The sequence below is a fragment of the Moschus berezovskii genome, chromosome 9, assembly GCF_049115385.1.
Source record: "Moschus berezovskii isolate FMDL1 chromosome 9, NW_MosBer_1.0, whole genome shotgun sequence".
In the NCBI taxonomy this organism is placed as follows: domain Eukaryota; kingdom Metazoa; phylum Chordata; class Mammalia; order Artiodactyla; family Moschidae; genus Moschus; species Moschus berezovskii.
In genome coordinates, this window is record NC_142468.1 from 98902338 (window position 1) to 98920575 (window position 18238).

An 18238-nucleotide genomic window follows, 5' to 3' on the forward strand; every position below is an offset into this window, starting at 1 on the left:
TACCACAGACAGTTTAGAGAACAGAAATTTATTTTCTTTCAGTTCTGAAAGCTAGAAGTCCAAGATCAGGAGGTCTGGTTGCCTCTGAGGGCGCTCTCCGTGGCTTGCAGAGGGCCACCTCCTCACTGTGCCCCGACATGGTCTCTCCTCAGTGCATATATCCCTGTTGTCTCTGCATGTGGCCAGATTCCCTCCTCTTTTAAGGGCACTGATCCAGTAGTGCCCAGCCTAACTTAATCGCCTCTTTAAGGCTCTGTCTCCAGACAGTCACATTGTGAGGTACTAGGGGGTTAGGATTTTTTAAGTAAGAATTTGAGGAAACACAATTAATTGACCTAATTGTGTTTCCTCAAATACCAGTCTTGGCAGTGGAGACCTCACAGTCCCCCAGTTCTCCTCCCCAGATGTAACTTCTGTGATTAGTTTTGTGTATCCTTCCAGAAATATTCTTTACTTTCACGAGCACTCTTAATTCCACTTCCACTCAGTATAAGTGTTCCATACCGATTCTTCTGTACTGTGCATTTTTCTCTAACAGTGTATCTTGAATATAGTTCTTTATTAGAAAAGATAGATCCAGCCCATTCTTCCTCACACTCTTTTTTGTTGTGAAAAATTTGAAATATCCACCAAAGTAGAGAAATTATTTAATGAGGGCCCACGTTCCATCATCCCAGAAGGTTCCCTTGTACCCTGTTTTCAGTCAGTTCACCGTCCTCCCGCAATCCTCCCCGTAGGCAACAATGGTGCTCATTTCTGTTAACCATAGATTAAACTTAGCCTGTTCTTAAACTGCATGTAAATGGAATCACATAGTATATACTCTTGGGTCTCACTTTTTTCAGCATAGTGGTATTCAGAATTATTCATGTTGATGTATCAGAAGTTCATTCCTTTTTTTTTTTTTTTCTTGAGAAACATTTTACTTGAGGAATATACTGCAGTCTTTATTCATTCTGTTAGACATTTGGTTTGTTCCAGTTTGGAGCTGTTTTGAGTAAGGATGCAGTGAACGGTCAGTGCACATGCTTTGTGGACATAGGCTTTCATTTCTCGTAGTTAAATAGCCAGGAGTTGATAGACTACGGGGTAGTTAAACATTTGACCTTTAACCTTATAAGAATCTGCTGCCTTCTGAAGTGACTGTCATTTTACACATCGACCAGCAGTGAGAGTTCCAGCTCCACATCTTTACTGTTCATTCTTGTCCATCTACCCCATTCTTTTTATATAGTGAATAGTGAAAGTCACTCAGTCGTGTGCAACTCTTTGCGACCCCATGGGCTATACAGTCCATGGAATTCTCCAGGCCAGAATACTGGAGTGGGTAGCCTTTTCCTTCTCCAGGGGATCTTCCCAACCTAGGGATTGAACCTGGGTCTCCCGCATTGCAGGCGTATTCTTTACCCCCTGAGCCATAGTTCTGTAGTATTCCATTTTTTGACTATAGCATAATTTGTTCACTCCAACCCCTGTTGGTGGGCATTTAGGTTTTCTCTGGTCTTTTACTACCACAGATAATGCTGCCAGAGATTTGTTGTTCTTTGTTGTTGTTGTTTAGCTGCTAAGTTGTATTTGACTCTTTTGCAGCCCCATGGACTGCCAGGCTCCTCTGTCCATGGGATTTCCCAGGCAAGAATACTGAAGTGGGTTGACGTTTCCTTCTCCAGGGAACCTTCCTAACTCAGGGATTGAACCCACGTCGCCTACATTGGCAGGCAGGTTCTTTAACCACTGAGCCACCAGAGAAGCCCACAGAGATTTGTATACATGTACAAATTTATCTGTAGGATAATATCTTTGAAGTGAAATTGTTGGGTCAGTGGATACTGTCAAATTTTGTTCTATAGAAATTTTCTTCATGCCAGCAGTGTATGAGTTCCTATTTCAAATATTTGATCAAACTCTCAAGATTTTTGCCTCTCAGTTAGATGCAAAAAAAAAAAGGTATCTCAGTTTAGTTTTCAGTTGTAACAATTTTATTGTGATCGTGAGCATCATTTTACGTTGAAAACCATTCTTGTTTTTTTCCTACAAAAATTGTCTATTCATGTTATTTGCTCATATTTCTACTGTATTGATTTTTTTTCCTTAGTTATAAGATCAAATTGATCAGTCACTTTATCAGAAACACCTTTCCTACTCCAGGATTATCTAAAGAAAAAATACTTCCACATCTTTTAGAAATTTTGTCTTTTTTTTAAACTTTGAAATTATTCAATCTTTTTATAAATTTGTTTCTTATATCCTCTAGATATAAGAAACAAATTTGTTTTGTTTGGCTAGTGGTTTGTTTTCAATCCCATTTATAGAATAATCCAATTTTTCCTCACTGATTAAAAGTACTATTTTTATCATGTTCTAAATCCACCTAAGTATTTTAATCTATATTTGGACACTATTTCATTGACCTGTTTATCTCCCCTTGGAGAGGTACCAAGCTGTATTAATCAGTATAGCTTTATATTGGCTTTAACATCTGATAAGGCCAAGTATACATTTTCATATTTTTATGGTTATTCTTAGATGTTTAGTTCTCTGTTGAATTTTAGAATCAACTTATCTAATTTAAAAGTTTTGTTAAATTTGTTTTTCAAATTTATGTGATTGGGAAGGTTATATATGTATTTCATTATTTCTTACTAAATTTAATACTTGATCTTTTTTCATAGAAAGACTTTTCTTTTATTGTATTTTCTGGCTTAGTCTGTGTAAGAATGCCGTTGATTTAACTTTATGCCATGCAAATTTATCAAATCAATTTTAGTACAATTGATTGTACTAAATTGTACTACTACTAAAATTGAGTTTACAAATCAATTTTAGTAGTTCTGCTTCAAGCAAATGACTCATTTGATTTTGGATTTTCCAGGGGTTATAATCATTACTGAAAAATAATTTTTTCTCTCCATCCTTCCTAATTTTTACCATGAGCTGCACCTATTACTGAGATTATTTAATTAAATTTCGCTCAACCACTTGAAAGAATGAGGTAGATCTGAAATTCACTGATATGGAAAACATCTCTAAGAAAAATGTTAACAAAAAGTAAGCAGCAGAACAATATGTGCAGTGTGATCCTATTTATTAAACAAACAAAACTTTAGAACTAAAACAGACTAACAATTAGAAACAATGTTTTTGTACCAGTGGACTCCAGGGCTGCACCTGGTCTGAAGTTCCTTGCACCCTGCAGGTAGAGAGTTTAAAGAGTTCTATTTCAGTTTTTCAGAGCCTCTTGCCAATAGTACCCAGGTTACTTTCAGATGGATTCTGATACTATAATGAAAGAATTCAGGAAATTAATATTTACTCAGTACATAGAGTAAGTTACATGGTTTAACATCACACAATTTGATAAATAAGCTCTTTATCATCTTTTGGTTTGATTTTTTCTAGGGAATTTGGAGTCAAATCTAAGTACGTGACTATAGGCAAATAGTTTTAAAGGTTTTCTCTTTGAGAGACCTAAGCAGTTATTTTGACTGTTTTTGCCCCTGTAGAAGAGACGCTCGAACCGCCAAGTTAAGCGGAAAAAATATACAGAGGATCTGGATATAAAGATCACAGACGATGAAGAAGAAGAAGAAGTGGATGTAACTGGTCCAATCAAAACTGAACCTATCCTTCCTGAGCCAGTGCAGGAACCAGATGGCGAAACTTTGCCTTCCATGCAGTTCTTTGTGGTAAGCTGAGAACTTAAGCAATTTGAGATGTGTGTCTTGCTGCTCACAATCTCTTTGTTTGACTGACTGCATCTCTTCCTGCAGGAGAATCCCAGTGAAGAAGATGCTGCCATTGTAGACAAAGTGCTTTCAATGCGTATTGTGAAGAAGGAGGTGAGGCCTATTTTCAATGTTAGCCCATAATGCTACAGTTACAGGCTTTATGTAATGAGCACCTTTGGATTTCAGTCTGTATCGCTACAATGTAGTTACCGAGATAGTGGAGAAAAGTTAGGTGGAAAATAAAAACTGTGTTATTGCCCCTTCTTTCACTCACCTGTTTAAATCCAGAAAGGGCTTATTTTCTCCAGCTATTAGGCTTCTAGCATTGAAATGCCAGATTAAGTTCTTCAGTCCTTTAGTCACTGATATATCCTGGATGATATATATTTTATTCTTGGTATGAAAGTCTACCACATGTGTTAAAATTAAGGACTCTCTTTGACAAATGAGTTATTAATAGCTGTAATTTTTTTCTTCCCAGCTTCCTTCTGGACAGTATACTGAAGCAGAAGAATTCTTTGTCAAGTACAAGAACTAGTACGTGATCTGTGCAAACAGCTTTTCTCCCCAAGTCCCACAGGGCTGGAATAAGTTCTCCTGTGTACTGTCCTGGTTGGGAATGTGTTCCTCTTTTTTTTAAATAGTTTTCCTCACCCAGATTGTTTCCAGTGAGGAAAATGTCTGTTCAGAGAGAAGCTCAGAAATTGACTGATTAATATTTGCCTACAGAAAAGTGGGGTAAGGGTAGTTCCTGATAAAATCCCTTGTAACCCTGACATTAAGACCTGCTGCTCATTGTGATCCATCGACCAGCAGAATTAGTATCATTTGGGTGTCTATTAGAAATGTGAACTTTCAAGTCAACCCTAGACTAAGTGGTTGGTATACAAAATCAAGTTTAAGAGACACTGATCGAAGAGACTATCTCCCCGATGAAGCAACATACTCTTAGGTCTGCTTTTGGCTAATCTTCTCATCTCAGACACTAGCGTACCAGTTCCACTTTCTCATATCATGGCTGACTATTTCCATCTCCTTTAGCTCCTATCTGCACTGTGAATGGGCTACCATCTCCCAACTGGAGAAGGATAAGAGGATCCATCAAAAACTAAAGCGCTTCAAAACCAAAATGGCTCAGATGAGACACTTCTTCCATGAGGTAATTAGGGATAGGTATTGCTTATCATTTATTTCATAGAAGCATAAATTTCTGGGGTTATCCCTGACTGATTGTTCAAAAGACTTATAATTGCTTTATATATATGGGTATATAAGTTTCATTTTGATCATTGGACTCTCCTTATTTAATTGGCCTGTGCTTTGTTTTACCAGGTCTAAATATGGTCTTTTTATAAGTTATAGAATGTTCTGAAATTGAGTTGTTTGATACTCATGAAGTATTTTAAAAACAGATGATAAACTAACTATCTGGTCCACTTCAGGCATTCTTCTCCCTCTACTGTCAGTCTTTAGCAGCTGATGGTATCTGTAGACATAAGCAACCATATCATTAAGAGGGAACATTTATTTTCTCAAATTTCTAATCCAGTATAACTAGAAATAGTGATAAAGGAACTTTAATATCTTACATCCAGTGTTACTACTAGTTAAGTACTGGAGTATCTGTGAGAATCTCTTGAGCTGTATTTTAACACTCCATTTTTCTTTGAAAACTTTTTGTACATGTATCTTTTCCAAAATGGGATTTTTTAAATCTGTATTTAATATATAATACTAAGTGCCTTGAGAAAAAGAATTCTTTTTCAAAGTTTTTTAAGACTTAAAAAGGAAGAGGTCTAATAAGACTGAAAGAAGGAATGTGTAGCTTCAGCAAAAAAAGGCCAGTTGTGGCCAAATACATCTGATGAAGCTAACTTTATATCACCAGATTTGTGAGTAAGTGAGTTATTTTCCACATCACTTGGAGAGAGCAAGTAGAACCATGTAGGTTTTATGATTCCTTTTTATATGAAAATAAAATAATGATTGGGTTGTGGAGTTTGTTTTTTTTTTGGCCTATGTTCTTTTAAAGCCTAATTTGTGAAATGTACAGTGAAACTGTAATCCCATTTCAGCTGATACTGGATACATAATTTGTGGCCATTGAGCCAAGCTCTGCTAACTGACAGTGTGCCAGTCAGATTTGCCTTTATAGGTAGGTCATTTAACCAAATCAGTCACTCATTTATTCATTGTTTTATGTGCTAGTTACTGCGGTTAACAGATCACACATGGTCCGTGTTCTCATATAGCTCACTGTCTAATGGGGAGGGAAAGAGAGATTTTAAAATAATTCACATTGTGATAAGTACCAGCAAAGAAGGAGCATAGGAAGACATTAAAAAGTGCCTGCTTTGGATAATCAGGGAAGCCTTCACTGAGGATTGAATTATGAAGAGAAGTTAGCAAGGCCCTAGGCACCCGTAAATAGTACCTCTGGCACGGGAAGTAGCAGTATATGAAGGCCCTGGGAAGGATGAGGAACTGAAAGCACGGTGGTATTCATACACGATAGAAGCAGGTGCTTACAGGCCTTTTAGTTTCGTCTTTATTCTGAGTGCAAAAGGGGAAACCATTGGACTATTTAAAACAGGCCAGAGACATAAACCAGTTTTCACCTTTAAAAGATTATCTAGACTTTGGAGAATGGATGGGAAAAGAGTATGCATGAAAGCAGGATGAGCTGTAAGGAGGCCATTGAAGTTTTCTAGATGAGCAGTTATCACGGCTTTATAGCACAGTGCTTTCAGTTGTTGGAGAAAAGGGATAGATTTGAGTATACTTTAAAGTAGGATTGACAGCAATTGGTATATAGTTTACATAGACAGGTATTAAGGAATGGAAGATCTTAGAAGCAACTGATTTGGGGGAAATCAAGATTTTAGTTTAGACCATGTTAAGTTTAAAATTCCATAACATGTCTAGCAAGGAGATAGATGTACAAAACTGAATTTTTTTAGGCTACAGTTAAAATTTGGAATGTATCAGCATATACATTGTTATTAAAGCCTTAATAACTATGCCAGAGTGATAGGAGAAATATTAGGGAAAAGATAGGCCACAAAAATCAGTCGGAAAGTGCTGTAAGAAGGAAGAATTTTTTTCCCTAAGGTTTCTTTGAGATCTCTCTTTGGAGCCTTGGGTTATTTATCTTGGGATATCACCCAAAGTTAGATGCCAGTGACTTAGGAAAGAAAGAGCCAGTGAAGGTGACTGAGAATTGACCAAAATAAAAAGTGAAACCAAAATAAGGCTACAAAAGTGAATATGGTGTCTCAGAAAAGCCTAGAGAGTGCTTTCGGGAGAAAGATGAATTGTTCGATACTTTGTAGCTGTAAATTAAGGTGAGTACAGAAATGTTTCCATTGTATTTGGAAATTTCATGAATGACCTTGAGTAGTGGTTTCATTATGTGATGGAAGTAGAAAGAAGAGTAGAATGGATGGACAAATAAAGAAGTAATGACATGGAGGTGTACTGTGTATTTAAAACTCTTGGGAAAGTTTACGTATAAAGCAGAACAGAAGAATAGTTGCAGGGGGATGTTGAGTCAGAGAGGTCTTTTGAAGATGTGAACTAATAGAACATGTGTGTATATTATGGGAATGTTGCACTCGAGAGGGATTCCTAAGAAGGTAGGAAGGAATGAAATCCAAAGCATATATGGAGGGAATAGCCACTGTTAGGAGTAGTGACACTTGATCTAGTAACATGAGAAGATAGGCACAAACACAGGTAAGTGTGTAGGATTTGATAGGGTGAAAATGGGGAATCCTTTCTTTTTTCTTAATAAATTTTGAAATAAGGATATCCACTAAAGGTTGGGTGGAAGGGTGAATTTCCTAGACAGTGATCTTTTTGGTTTTATTGTTTGGTTTCATAATTCCTCTAGGATGAAGAGCCCTTCAACCCAGACTATGTAGAGGTGGATAGGATACTGGATGAGTCTCACAGTATTGACAAGGACAATGGGGAGGTGAGTTGGGATGTGGAGGAACATGAAAGGCCTTAAAGATTTCTGCCTGTCTGCTTGCCCATCCTTTATTTTTCAGATCTAGCTGAAAAATTCTTGGATTGAAAAGGTATTTTTGAATTTTTTCTGAGACATCCTCAGAATGAAATTGGGAAGGTAGAGGAGTACAGAGAGAGGCTAAAGAGAAAGATTCTCTTTAAGTCAGATATCTGGAAGCTGTATTTGCAAGGACTCATTCACCTTGGTCTCATTTTCTGTCAGATTTTATATGAGAGACCCTTGACATTCAGTTGAGGGTGAGAGGTGGGGATAGCGAAAGGAATACTTCATCGATTTCCAAATATATGAATATAAAAATACTTGCATAGACTTTCTCTATGATGTTGAGAATTATTCCTGAACTGGGGCTTCCCCAGTGGCTCAGTGGTAAAGAATCTGCTGTGCAGAAGCCGCAAGAGATTCGGGTTCTATCCCTGGGTCTGGAAGATCCCCTGGAGAAGAAAATGGCAATCCACTCCAGTATTCTTGCCTGGGAAATCCAATGAACAGAGGATCCTGGCGGGCTACAGTCCATAAGGTCGCAAAGTGTCAGACATGACTGTAGCGACTGAGCACACATGCACAGCATCAGTTAAATGCATTTTCATTTCTCACTAAAACGTATACTACATTTGGATCAGTACTTTTATACAGACTGTGGGATCTTGCTCCCACAAGTGCAGATTTAGTACATCTAGGGTAGGACCGAGAGATCTGTATTTTTAAGTTGGTTCTTCAAGGGGTTCTCCTGCATAGCTTGGTTTAGGAACCCCAGAACTAAAGCTTCGTTAGATTGGGTAGCAGATTTTACATATGTTAAAACATTTGGTGACATGTCTTTTTCATTAATCACTTTTTTTCATTTTCCAACCAAGAGTTATGTAGATCTACGCCACCAGTGAATTCGACATTGCTGTCTTTTATTCAGATTTACTTGGACCATGAACCAGCACTTTGTTAGAACTCTTCTCACTTCTAGTCTTAGTTGTTGGTTTAACATCACAGGGTCACATTTCATCAAAATTTTATCACTCAAACAGTTCTTGCTTACAGAGTGGCTAGTAGGGAACAGCAGAGCCTTGTTAAGACATCATTGCTAGATGGCAGACTGGCTTCACTCACAAACTAAGTGACTTGCTCCGATATGTCATTCTTGTAGAACCTAAGAGTCAAAGTCTTCCATCTGTTAAAGCCCAAGTTTGTTTAATAAGCTTTCAAGGTTTCTCAGATAGAACCTTAGCTATCCAAAGTCATTATAACACAGTGTCTTTAAATCCTAACAGGAATACCTCAGAAACCACATATTTCTGCTTTTGCGATTAGGGGTGGGAATTACTGCTTATTGTTCATTTGTAGGGTGTGAGAGTGGAATGGACCAGTTATCAGTCAGGCCAGGTTAGCCATTGTTATATTATTCTCATGGCTTTCAGGTTCTCAGCCTTCCTAGGCTTAGAAGTGTTATGCTGTCTATCACTATACTTGTACTTTCATCTTCCAAAAGTAATTAGATTTTGATTAGGCCCCTCTGGAATGATATTAGACCTGGCATGACAGATGAAAGTGTTTTAGTACCCTAATTTACACTTCTAATATTGGAGAGAAATTTTGCCCATTTCCCCCGTCCCAAAATGAGCTTAATTTGTCATCCTTATTACATTACACAGTAGTGGAAACAAGTGTTATAATAAATATTAATTAAAGTCCTTGGAAAATAAGCTATAATGCTGGCAATGTGTGACCTGGACAAATGTCTTTATGTAGAAAGTGACCCGAGTGACTACAATAAAGAAGAAGGTTAAAGAGAAATTACATCGATTCTAGTTTTTCCACGATCTGTCTCTTAAACACTTGCATCTTCACACTTCTTGCTGGCTGTTTTAAGGAGTATTCTGTCAGTTGATTATTAGAGATTTCTTGGTGATTACCCTAGGCCTAGTCTAATTCTTCTTGCTTCATATAAGCCGAAAATGAAAATGCAGTCAAGTCAGGAGTCATCTTAAGTACTGAGAATAGGAGCAGTATTACCACTGGAATGCCTGCTTAGAGCATAGCAGTGTGATTGGAGCCTCCGCATCCCTTTTTCACTCCTGCCCCTCTTCAGTGATAGCTCTTGTAGTTATCTCCTCGCTTCCTGGGACTCACAGGGAAATCTCTTTACCACCATATGACTATTCTTTTTTTCCTGTGACTGCTCTTTGAAATAGTACCTGCATTCAGAGCTCCAGGAACTTGGAAGCCCAGTAGTTTCAGCCCTGCTTTGTTCCTATGGATTTAACCTGTTTCTCACTTCTAAAAGCAGCCTTTGGTGCCAGGAGGATAGTATGGAATGGGGCTACCATATCTTCTAATTTCAATCTAATTCAGCATAATATAGAATTTTTTTTTTTTATCTGATTGGTTGGTGAGCCTAATGTTTCAGTGATTAGTGTTCTAGATAGTGCTGGGTAGAAATTTCTCTTTTAGATTCTGATAAGTTGTCTGGAAGCATGATCAAAGGCACAAATAGTACAATGCATCTGCAGGTGAGCCTATATGGCTGGTGTTTTCAGCCTGACTTTTTTGGCACCTTTTTGGGTATTGACACTTAGTCAAATTCTTAATCTTCAAATCACAGCAGAGAACACGGCATCATTTCACTAGAGCTCTGACTTCTTCTCCCCTAGCCTGTAATTTACTACCTGGTGAAATGGTGCTCTCTGCCCTACGAGGATAGTACGTGGGAGCTCAAAGAGGATGTTGATGAGGGCAAGATTCGAGAATTTAAACGTATCCAGTCAAGGCACCCAGAACTCAAAAGGGTGGTAAGTACATCTGCATTTAGAGTGTAAAGTCCATATAGGGAATGATTTAATTTTCCTCATATAGAGTTTGGGCTTTCCTGATAGCTCAGTTGGTAAAGAATCCACCTGCAATTCAGGAGACCCCAGTTTGATTCTGGGTTGGGAAGATCCGCTGGAGAAGGGATAGGCTACCCACTCCAGTATTCTTGGACTTCCTTGGTGGCTCAGTGGGTTTTCTCTCTCTCTCTCTCTCTCTCTCTCTTTTTGTTATTAAAGTGTCTTTGTGAAGTCGTGAATTTGAATATATTTAACATTTTTAATCCAAGCAATAATGTCTTTGAATTGACTTCACCTATTAGAACTACCTAGTAAGTTTACCTAATTTCATTAGTGCCTCTACCCCATTTATTCAAATTTCTTACTTTTTAGAATCGTCCACAGGCAAGTGCCTGGAAGAAGTTGGAATTGTCACATGAGTATAAAAACAGAAACCAGTTACGGGAATATCAGTTGGAAGGGGTCAACTGGCTGCTCTTTAATTGGTATAACAGGTAAGGAAAAGTGTGGGACCACAAGATATAGTCTTAGTCTGGGGTTATTTTTATTTATTTTCTGTAGAAACAGGTTCATTTTATGTACTTTTTATAAGATGGTCTCTTTTGACATGCTTTTCTTTTTTTGTGATGAATTGGCAGGCAGAACTGCATCCTGGCTGATGAGATGGGATTGGGCAAAACCATTCAGTCCATTGCCTTCTTGCAGGAAGTATATAATGTGGGCATCCATGGCCCTTTCCTGGTCATTGCCCCACTGTCCACAATTACTAACTGGGAGCGGGAATTCAACACATGGACAGAGATGAACACTATTGTGTACCATGGCAGTCTGGCCAGCCGGCAGATGATACAGCAATATGAAATGTACTGCAAAGATTCACGGGTGAGTTGTGTATAATGCAAATGTTATGGCTTAGAGAGTAGGCCAAAGTTCCTGGTATTTTAGAAGCTTTTATATGAGTCAAAGACTTTCATTGAGACTCTCTGTGATGTAAGGCGTTGTTGTCTACTTTATGTAGGACACTTTTTCAACTTTGCTATTTTGATCCAGTGGCAGTTCTGACTTTATTTATGAATATATACGTTTTAAATAGAGTTTTACCAGCATTGATTAGTTTTCATCAAGAAATAATTTTCCAGAATGAAATTCATTTAGTTACTTTTAATTCTTTGATCCATAAAATGGTGAACATAAGACATGTCTTCCTTTTTTTTTTAAGTCTGCTGAAGTTTTCATCAAGATTAGTTCTTTTTTCTGTATAAGTTTGGAAAAAGTTTCTTAACTTTGAATTTTGAGTTTTTTTCATACCATTAGTTTCCCATTTTTATTTCTACGAAACCTGTTTATTCAAGTCATTTTGTCGCTTTTAATTTTGTTAAGATAATTGGATTCTTTTGTCCATTTTTAGATAGTAACCGATATTACCACATACTACATTAGCTGTTTCACTTTTAGTTTTATCTTGTGTGTTTCAGCAGTGCTCAACATTTGTGGATTTTAGTGTTTACCAACAGAAGATGTAGGGCTGAAATACATGAGGTAGGCATGCAGCAAAGTCAAGAATGTCCAGCTTCTTTCAGTAAGGTCTGTGATTTTCCCAAGAAGCTGAGTGTGTTGAGAAGGCAGTAATTCAATGATTTGACACTGTTTATCAGGAATATGAACAGTGGCAGAGGTGGGTGGTGGTGCAATTTATGTTTTCTATTAGGCCTGCCTAAATATAAAATGCAGACTATGTAGTCCAGAAGAGCTTCTCATTTAGGTACATTTTAGGCCTTTTCTGACTTTATTGCCTTCATGCTTAGGGGCGCCTCATCCCAGGTGCATACAAGTTTGATGCCTTGATCACCACTTTTGAGATGATTTTGTCAGACTGTCCTGAGCTTCGTGAGATTGAATGGCGGTGTGTCATCATTGATGAGGCCCATCGACTAAAGAACCGTAATTGCAAACTGCTTGATAGTCTCAAGCACATGGACCTGGTGAGTTCCTCTCACTGACTTGTGGCCAGAAACACCTAGAATTAAGTAATCCTAATTCCACGTGAATTAATTTCACAGAGAAGAATCAGAATCTTGGTCCTGGGTGGTGGGTATGGCCTATGAGAATGGTAGCCTGAAAGTCATAAAATTCATATAAATTTTAGACTTAGAAGATGATTGTGGGTTAGTGGTTCTCAATTGGGTGAAGCGGTGGAATGTTAAATTAGTTACCTATTTCTGCATAACAAAATATCCAAAAACCTAGTGACTTAAAACAACTGTGTTTCTCATGACTCTTTAGCTCAGCAACTTGGGCTGGGCTCAGTGATCTCATTCTTTCGGTGGTCTTGCCCGGAGTCAGTAATACAGCTGCAGCTGACAATTGGTACTGGTTGTTGGCTAGGCCATCTTCCATGTGGTCTGTCACCCCTCTGTGGGCCAGACTCTGCTTCTGTACCTGCTAGAGTCAGAGTAGTGTTCCAAGAGGGTAAAGGTGGAAGGCAAGGCCTTTGAGCCTCTGAAACTCACATGGTATCCACTTCTGCTACATTCTCATTGTCAGAGCAAGTTATAAGGCATGACCATGTTCAAGCGGTGAATCTTGATAGGAGGAACTACCAAAAATCAATGGCCATATTTAATCCCACACAGGTACATTTCTTAGAGGGAGACATATTAATGGATATCCGTGGGGACTTCAGTGTGGAGAGGCATATTTAATTGGAAAAAACATGTTCTGAATATTTCTTTATTGCCTTATAATATTTAAGAAATTAATATGTTAAATAATATCAAGAATATTCTTGAGTATTTTTTGTTTATCAAAAGAGGCAGCAAGTAAGAGTAATCTGGTCCATTTCCATAATTTTACAGTTAAAGAAATGGAAACTAAAGTTATATACTTGATGGAAAACTCCAGAAGTCTTTTTGAGTTTTATCATTCTTCTGTGATCTCCATTTCTAGGAGCACAAAGTGCTGCTCACAGGAACACCATTGCAAAATACTGTGGAGGAACTGTTTAGCCTGCTTCATTTCTTGGAACCATCACAGTTTCCATCAGAATCAGAATTCCTCAAAGACTTTGGGGATCTCAAAACAGAAGAACAGGTAGGAAGTTGTCTGATGAGATACTAATGCAGAATAAAAAAATTTGTACTAGGAAGATAGCTACTGTCATTGATATCCATGTTTCCATCTAATGTGAGAATGTTTGTCCTCATGTTATTATTTTTTCCTCTGTGTTGGTTACAGGTTCAAAAGCTACAGGCCATTCTCAAACCAATGATGCTGAGAAGACTCAAAGAAGATGTTGAAAAGAACCTGGCACCCAAACAGGAGACCATTATTGAAGTAGAGCTAACCAACATTCAGAAGAAATACTACCGGGCTATTTTGGAGAAGAATTTCTCCTTTCTTTCCAAAGGGGCAGGTCATACTAACATGCCAAATCTTCTCAACACGATGATGGAGTTGCGCAAGTGCTGCAACCACCCATATCTCATCAATGGTGAGAGAACTCCTGAAGCACCTGCATTTCTGTGTTACCTTGATTACTAAGTGGTGGTCCTCAGAAACAATAGATGCTGCTCCATCCTAGTTTGGAAATAGAGGGGATTTCTCTCTTTAAAACCATTCTCAAGTGGAACATCTTCTAGTTCTTTCTGACCCTTTGACTCTGCGTAATCTCCAGAGTTAAAAAGGATTAGCTGTTAAGAATTCTGTTCTGTCTTCATTGATACTCGATGTTGCTGTTTCTGTTCTGGATGGCAGTCTGGTGGTAATAGTGGTTTTCATGTACTATTCTAGTCCTTGTCCACATATTTACATATTTTACCCAATTCTAAAGCCTGACTTACGTGGAATATTTTGTATTAACAAAATTGAGGGTATTTTAGGGTTTGGGGGTTGCTGAAATTCTGTTTTCAAGTAATATTGATATCAAGTCAGGTTATTTTCTTTGCTTCCTTATCTCAGTTAAATAAACTGCAGCCTTAGTATGTTTCTCTGGATCTCACCATCAGGTCTGATTTTTCTTTGGCAGGTGCAGAAGAAAAAATCCTAACAGAGTTTCGAGAAGCTTGCCATATCATACCTCATGACTTCCACTTGCAGGCCATGGTTCGTTCAGCTGGCAAATTGGTTCTTATTGACAAGTTACTTCCGAAACTTAAAGCTGGTGGCCATAAGGTTCTGATCTTCTCCCAGATGGTACGCTGCCTAGATATACTAGAGGATTATCTAATCCAGAGAAGGTGAGAAAAAAAAATCATTCCTCGCCTGTATACTTTGTACTTATAAAGCTGCAAAGAGTGGGAGGCCTGGGTTTAACTAAAGTTGACCAGGACTGAGCGAAGAGAAGTATTCAAGACTCTCATTCTCAACTTTCTGATAAAATTTTTGGTGAACTAGCAATACAGGGGTACTGGTATTGATCTCAGCCTGCTTTTTTATTCTCTTTTTTTGCTCAGCTGATTAAACTTTTTCCTGTAACTCCCATGCAGGTACTTATATGAGCGTATCGATGGGCGAGTTAGAGGCAACCTTCGGCAAGCTGCTATTGACCGTTTTAGCAAGCCTGACTCGGACCGATTTGTCTTTCTGCTGTGCACCCGGGCTGGTGGACTTGGCATTAATCTCACAGCTGCTGATACTTGCATCATCTTTGATTCAGACTGGAATCCACAAAATGACCTGCAGGTAGAGGAAATATTGTCTTAGGGACTAATCACCTAACCTGAGAGGTTTTGCAACAGGATCAGGATCACTTAGAAAGTCTTATCTTTTCGAGAGTCTGGAATTGTTTAAGTAGTTAGGTCATCAAACTTTTTCTGTCCAGGACAGATAGTTAATATTTTAGGCTGTGCAAACCAGTCTCTGTTGTAATGGTTCTCCTCTGCTCTTGTACTACAAAAAACATCTATAAGCAAATATAAATGAATGGGTAGAGCTATGTTTCAGCAAAAACTTTATTTCTAGAAATAGATGACCAAGATTTGCTGACACCTGGTCTGGATGATGGGGCAGTAATTTCATCTTGAAATTGACTTTCTGATTTTGAGTTGATCTCATGGCTGCTTTATAAATGTAAATCGGTATTTTGAATCCTTCTCCTTCCCACCCCCTCTAATGTTGTTATCTTTGCCCTTCCATTTGTTAAAACCAGGCCCAAGCACGTTGTCATCGAATTGGGCAGAGCAAAGCTGTGAAGGTCTACCGTCTCATCACTCGTAATTCTTACGAGAGGGAGATGTTTGATAAGGCTAGCCTCAAGTTGGGATTGGATAAAGCTGTGCTTCAGTCCATGAGTGGTCGGGATGGCAACATTACTGGAGTGAGTCTTAATTTTTGGCTGTATTTATAGTAGGTCATGGTGATGAAGGGAGGCAAAAGCTATTTTTTTGTACAGGAACCTGACCCCTTGTTTGGATTCTCAATGGTTATTCTTTAAAATATAATAAAATGTCATGACATGGTTAGATAATATTCTCTGACTTTTTTTCACCTTTCTGTGGGATTTTGTAGATCCAACAGTTCTCTAAGAAGGAGATTGAAGACCTCTTACGGAAAGGAGCGTATGCAGCCATAATGGAGGAAGATGATGAGGGCTCCAAGTTTTGTGAAGAGGACATTGACCAGATCTTGTTAAGACGAACCACTACTATCACCATTGAATCTGAAGGGAAGGGTTCTACCTTTGCCAAGGTATGTTTTGTCGGTGCTAGAGGCTTTTAGCACAGAGAGATAGGAATCTCTATAATTTAATAGTTTTTTTAAATATAGTTTTAAAATACACTGATTTCCCTTTACTCAAAAAAGTGGTGTAGTCAACCCTACTATTTCTGTGTTCCTCATTAGGCAAGCTTTGTGGCTTCTGAAAATAGGACTGATATTTCACTGGATGACCCAAACTTTTGGCAGAAGTGGGCCAAAAAGGCTGACCTGGACATGGATCTACTCAATAGCAAGGTGAGCTTCCTTTTCCTTCAAGGAGGAAATATGGCAGGAAACATGTTACTTTCTGGAGTCTACAACTGGTCTGATCCTTCAGTGCTGACCTTGGCTTATGATGGTATATCAAAGGCCATTGTAAAAGCTTTCTACATAGAGGGTCACTAAAAATACTTAGATAACTGTCACTTAAGTTTGCTTCCTGAGTCCCTGTAGATTATCTTGCATGTCCAAAAAAGAATCTATCTTTTGAGTATCTACAAATATTACATGCAAGGCTATTATAGTCTGATTATCTTTAATTCCTTTCCCATGATTATATTGTGAAAAGAGTTACTTCTCCCTCTGTTCTCTGCATAGAATAACTTGGTGATTGACACACCTAGAGTACGAAAACAGACCCGCCACTTCAGCACTCTGAAAGATGATGACCTAGTGGAATTCTCTGATTTGGAAAGTGAAGATGATGAGCGACCACGCTCTCGCCGACATGACCGTCATCATACCTATGGGCGCACTGACTGTTTCCGGGTGGAAAAGCACCTCCTGGTATATGGGTAAGACCCCACCTTGCCTCAGAGGTAGTGCATCTCCATCCTGATAGACATCTCGTTCGCTTTTTAAATTGGAAGCTATGATCAAAGAGGGGATAATGGGAAAAAATTTATTCTGTTACCATGTTTTCCCAAGATCGTTTTGTCTCCCACCATTTGGGAAGTGTGAATTTGAGGGACTGGGGTCCCTAGGAAAATATCCATATGATTGCTCTTTTTTTGTAGTTGGGGACGATGGCGAGATATTCTGTCTCATGGACGCTTCAAGCGGCGGATGACTGAAAGAGATGTGGAAACAATTTGCCGGGCCATCCTCGTGTACTGTCTCTTACACTATCGCGGGGATGAAAATATCAAAGGCTTCATTTGGGACTTGATTAGCCCTGCTGAAAATGGCAAGACAAAAGAATTGCAGAATCATTCAGGTGATTATCAAGTCTTCGCTTTTTGTGTTTCTGTAGGTTACCTAATCCTTTTCAGGTCCAAGGGTTTTTCTCAATCCAAGTCTTCGATGTATCCCCTTCTCCAGGTCTGTCTATCCCTGTGCCTCGTGGACGCAAGGGGAAAAAAGTAAAGTCACAAAGCACTTTTGATATCCATAAGGCAGATTGGATCCGGAAATATAACCCTGATACTCTGTTTCAAGATGAAAGTTATAAGAAGCACTTGAAACATCAGTGTAACAAGTAAGGATGGAATTCAGCAGACTAAAGCATTTTCCACCTCAAGCTTTCTGCACTATTACTGAGCCAGTTCTTCTTCTCTCCCTTCTAGGGTGCTGTTGCGGGTACGAATGCTATATTATCTGAGACAGGAGGTTATTGGAGACCAGGCAGAGAAGGTGTTAGGGGGTGCAATTGCCAGGTAAAGTTGCGCTTTATTTTTCTTTATGCTATGCCTTATTCCAGAATAGATTGGTTTACTCATTTCACTCTTAACTATCCTTGGGATACCTGATGATTAAAATCTGTATATCAGGTCTTCAATCCTATGCAGTTGACCTTTTGTACCCTTGGGTTTTGCATCCTCTTGATCCACAGTTGATCAAATCCATGGATATCAAGGGCCAGCTGTATTCACTGTATGATTCCATCTTATATAAGGGGCTTGAACATCAGTGGATTTTGGTATCTGGGGTGGAACGAATCCCTTACGGATTCCAGGGGACAGCTGTTC

At 38.6% G+C, this 18238-nt stretch overlaps 1 protein-coding gene across 8 annotated transcripts in view; it reads left to right on the forward strand.

Moving 5' to 3' along the window:
• The window catches only part of CHD8 (chromodomain helicase DNA binding protein 8), a 57547-nt gene that overhangs the window by 27164 nt on the left and 12145 nt on the right, over positions 1-18238 (forward strand). For 7 of the 8 annotated variants that reach the window (XM_088840017.1, XM_088840019.1, XM_055437497.2 and 4 more), the window contains 20 exons: positions 3504-3686; positions 3771-3839; positions 4210-4265; positions 4770-4887; positions 7621-7704; positions 10404-10541; positions 10950-11071; positions 11216-11459; positions 12383-12559; positions 13524-13667; positions 13812-14067; positions 14602-14812; positions 15062-15257; positions 15724-15891; positions 16083-16262; positions 16416-16526; positions 16869-17065; positions 17288-17487; positions 17568-17748; positions 17837-17926. In XM_088840017.1, the coding sequence (XP_088696143.1) occupies positions 3504-3686; positions 3771-3839; positions 4210-4265; positions 4770-4887; positions 7621-7704; positions 10404-10541; positions 10950-11071; positions 11216-11459; positions 12383-12559; positions 13524-13667; positions 13812-14067; positions 14602-14812; positions 15062-15257; positions 15724-15891; positions 16083-16262; positions 16416-16526; positions 16869-17065; positions 17288-17487; positions 17568-17748; positions 17837-17926 (3125 nt within the window). The remainder of the gene's footprint in view (positions 1-3503; positions 3687-3770; positions 3840-4209; positions 4266-4769; positions 4888-7620; positions 7705-10403; positions 10542-10949; positions 11072-11215; positions 11460-12382; positions 12560-13523; positions 13668-13811; positions 14068-14601; positions 14813-15061; positions 15258-15723; positions 15892-16082; positions 16263-16415; positions 16527-16868; positions 17066-17287; positions 17488-17567; positions 17749-17836; positions 17927-18238) is intronic. The other variant, XM_055437492.2, reaches the window with a different exon arrangement.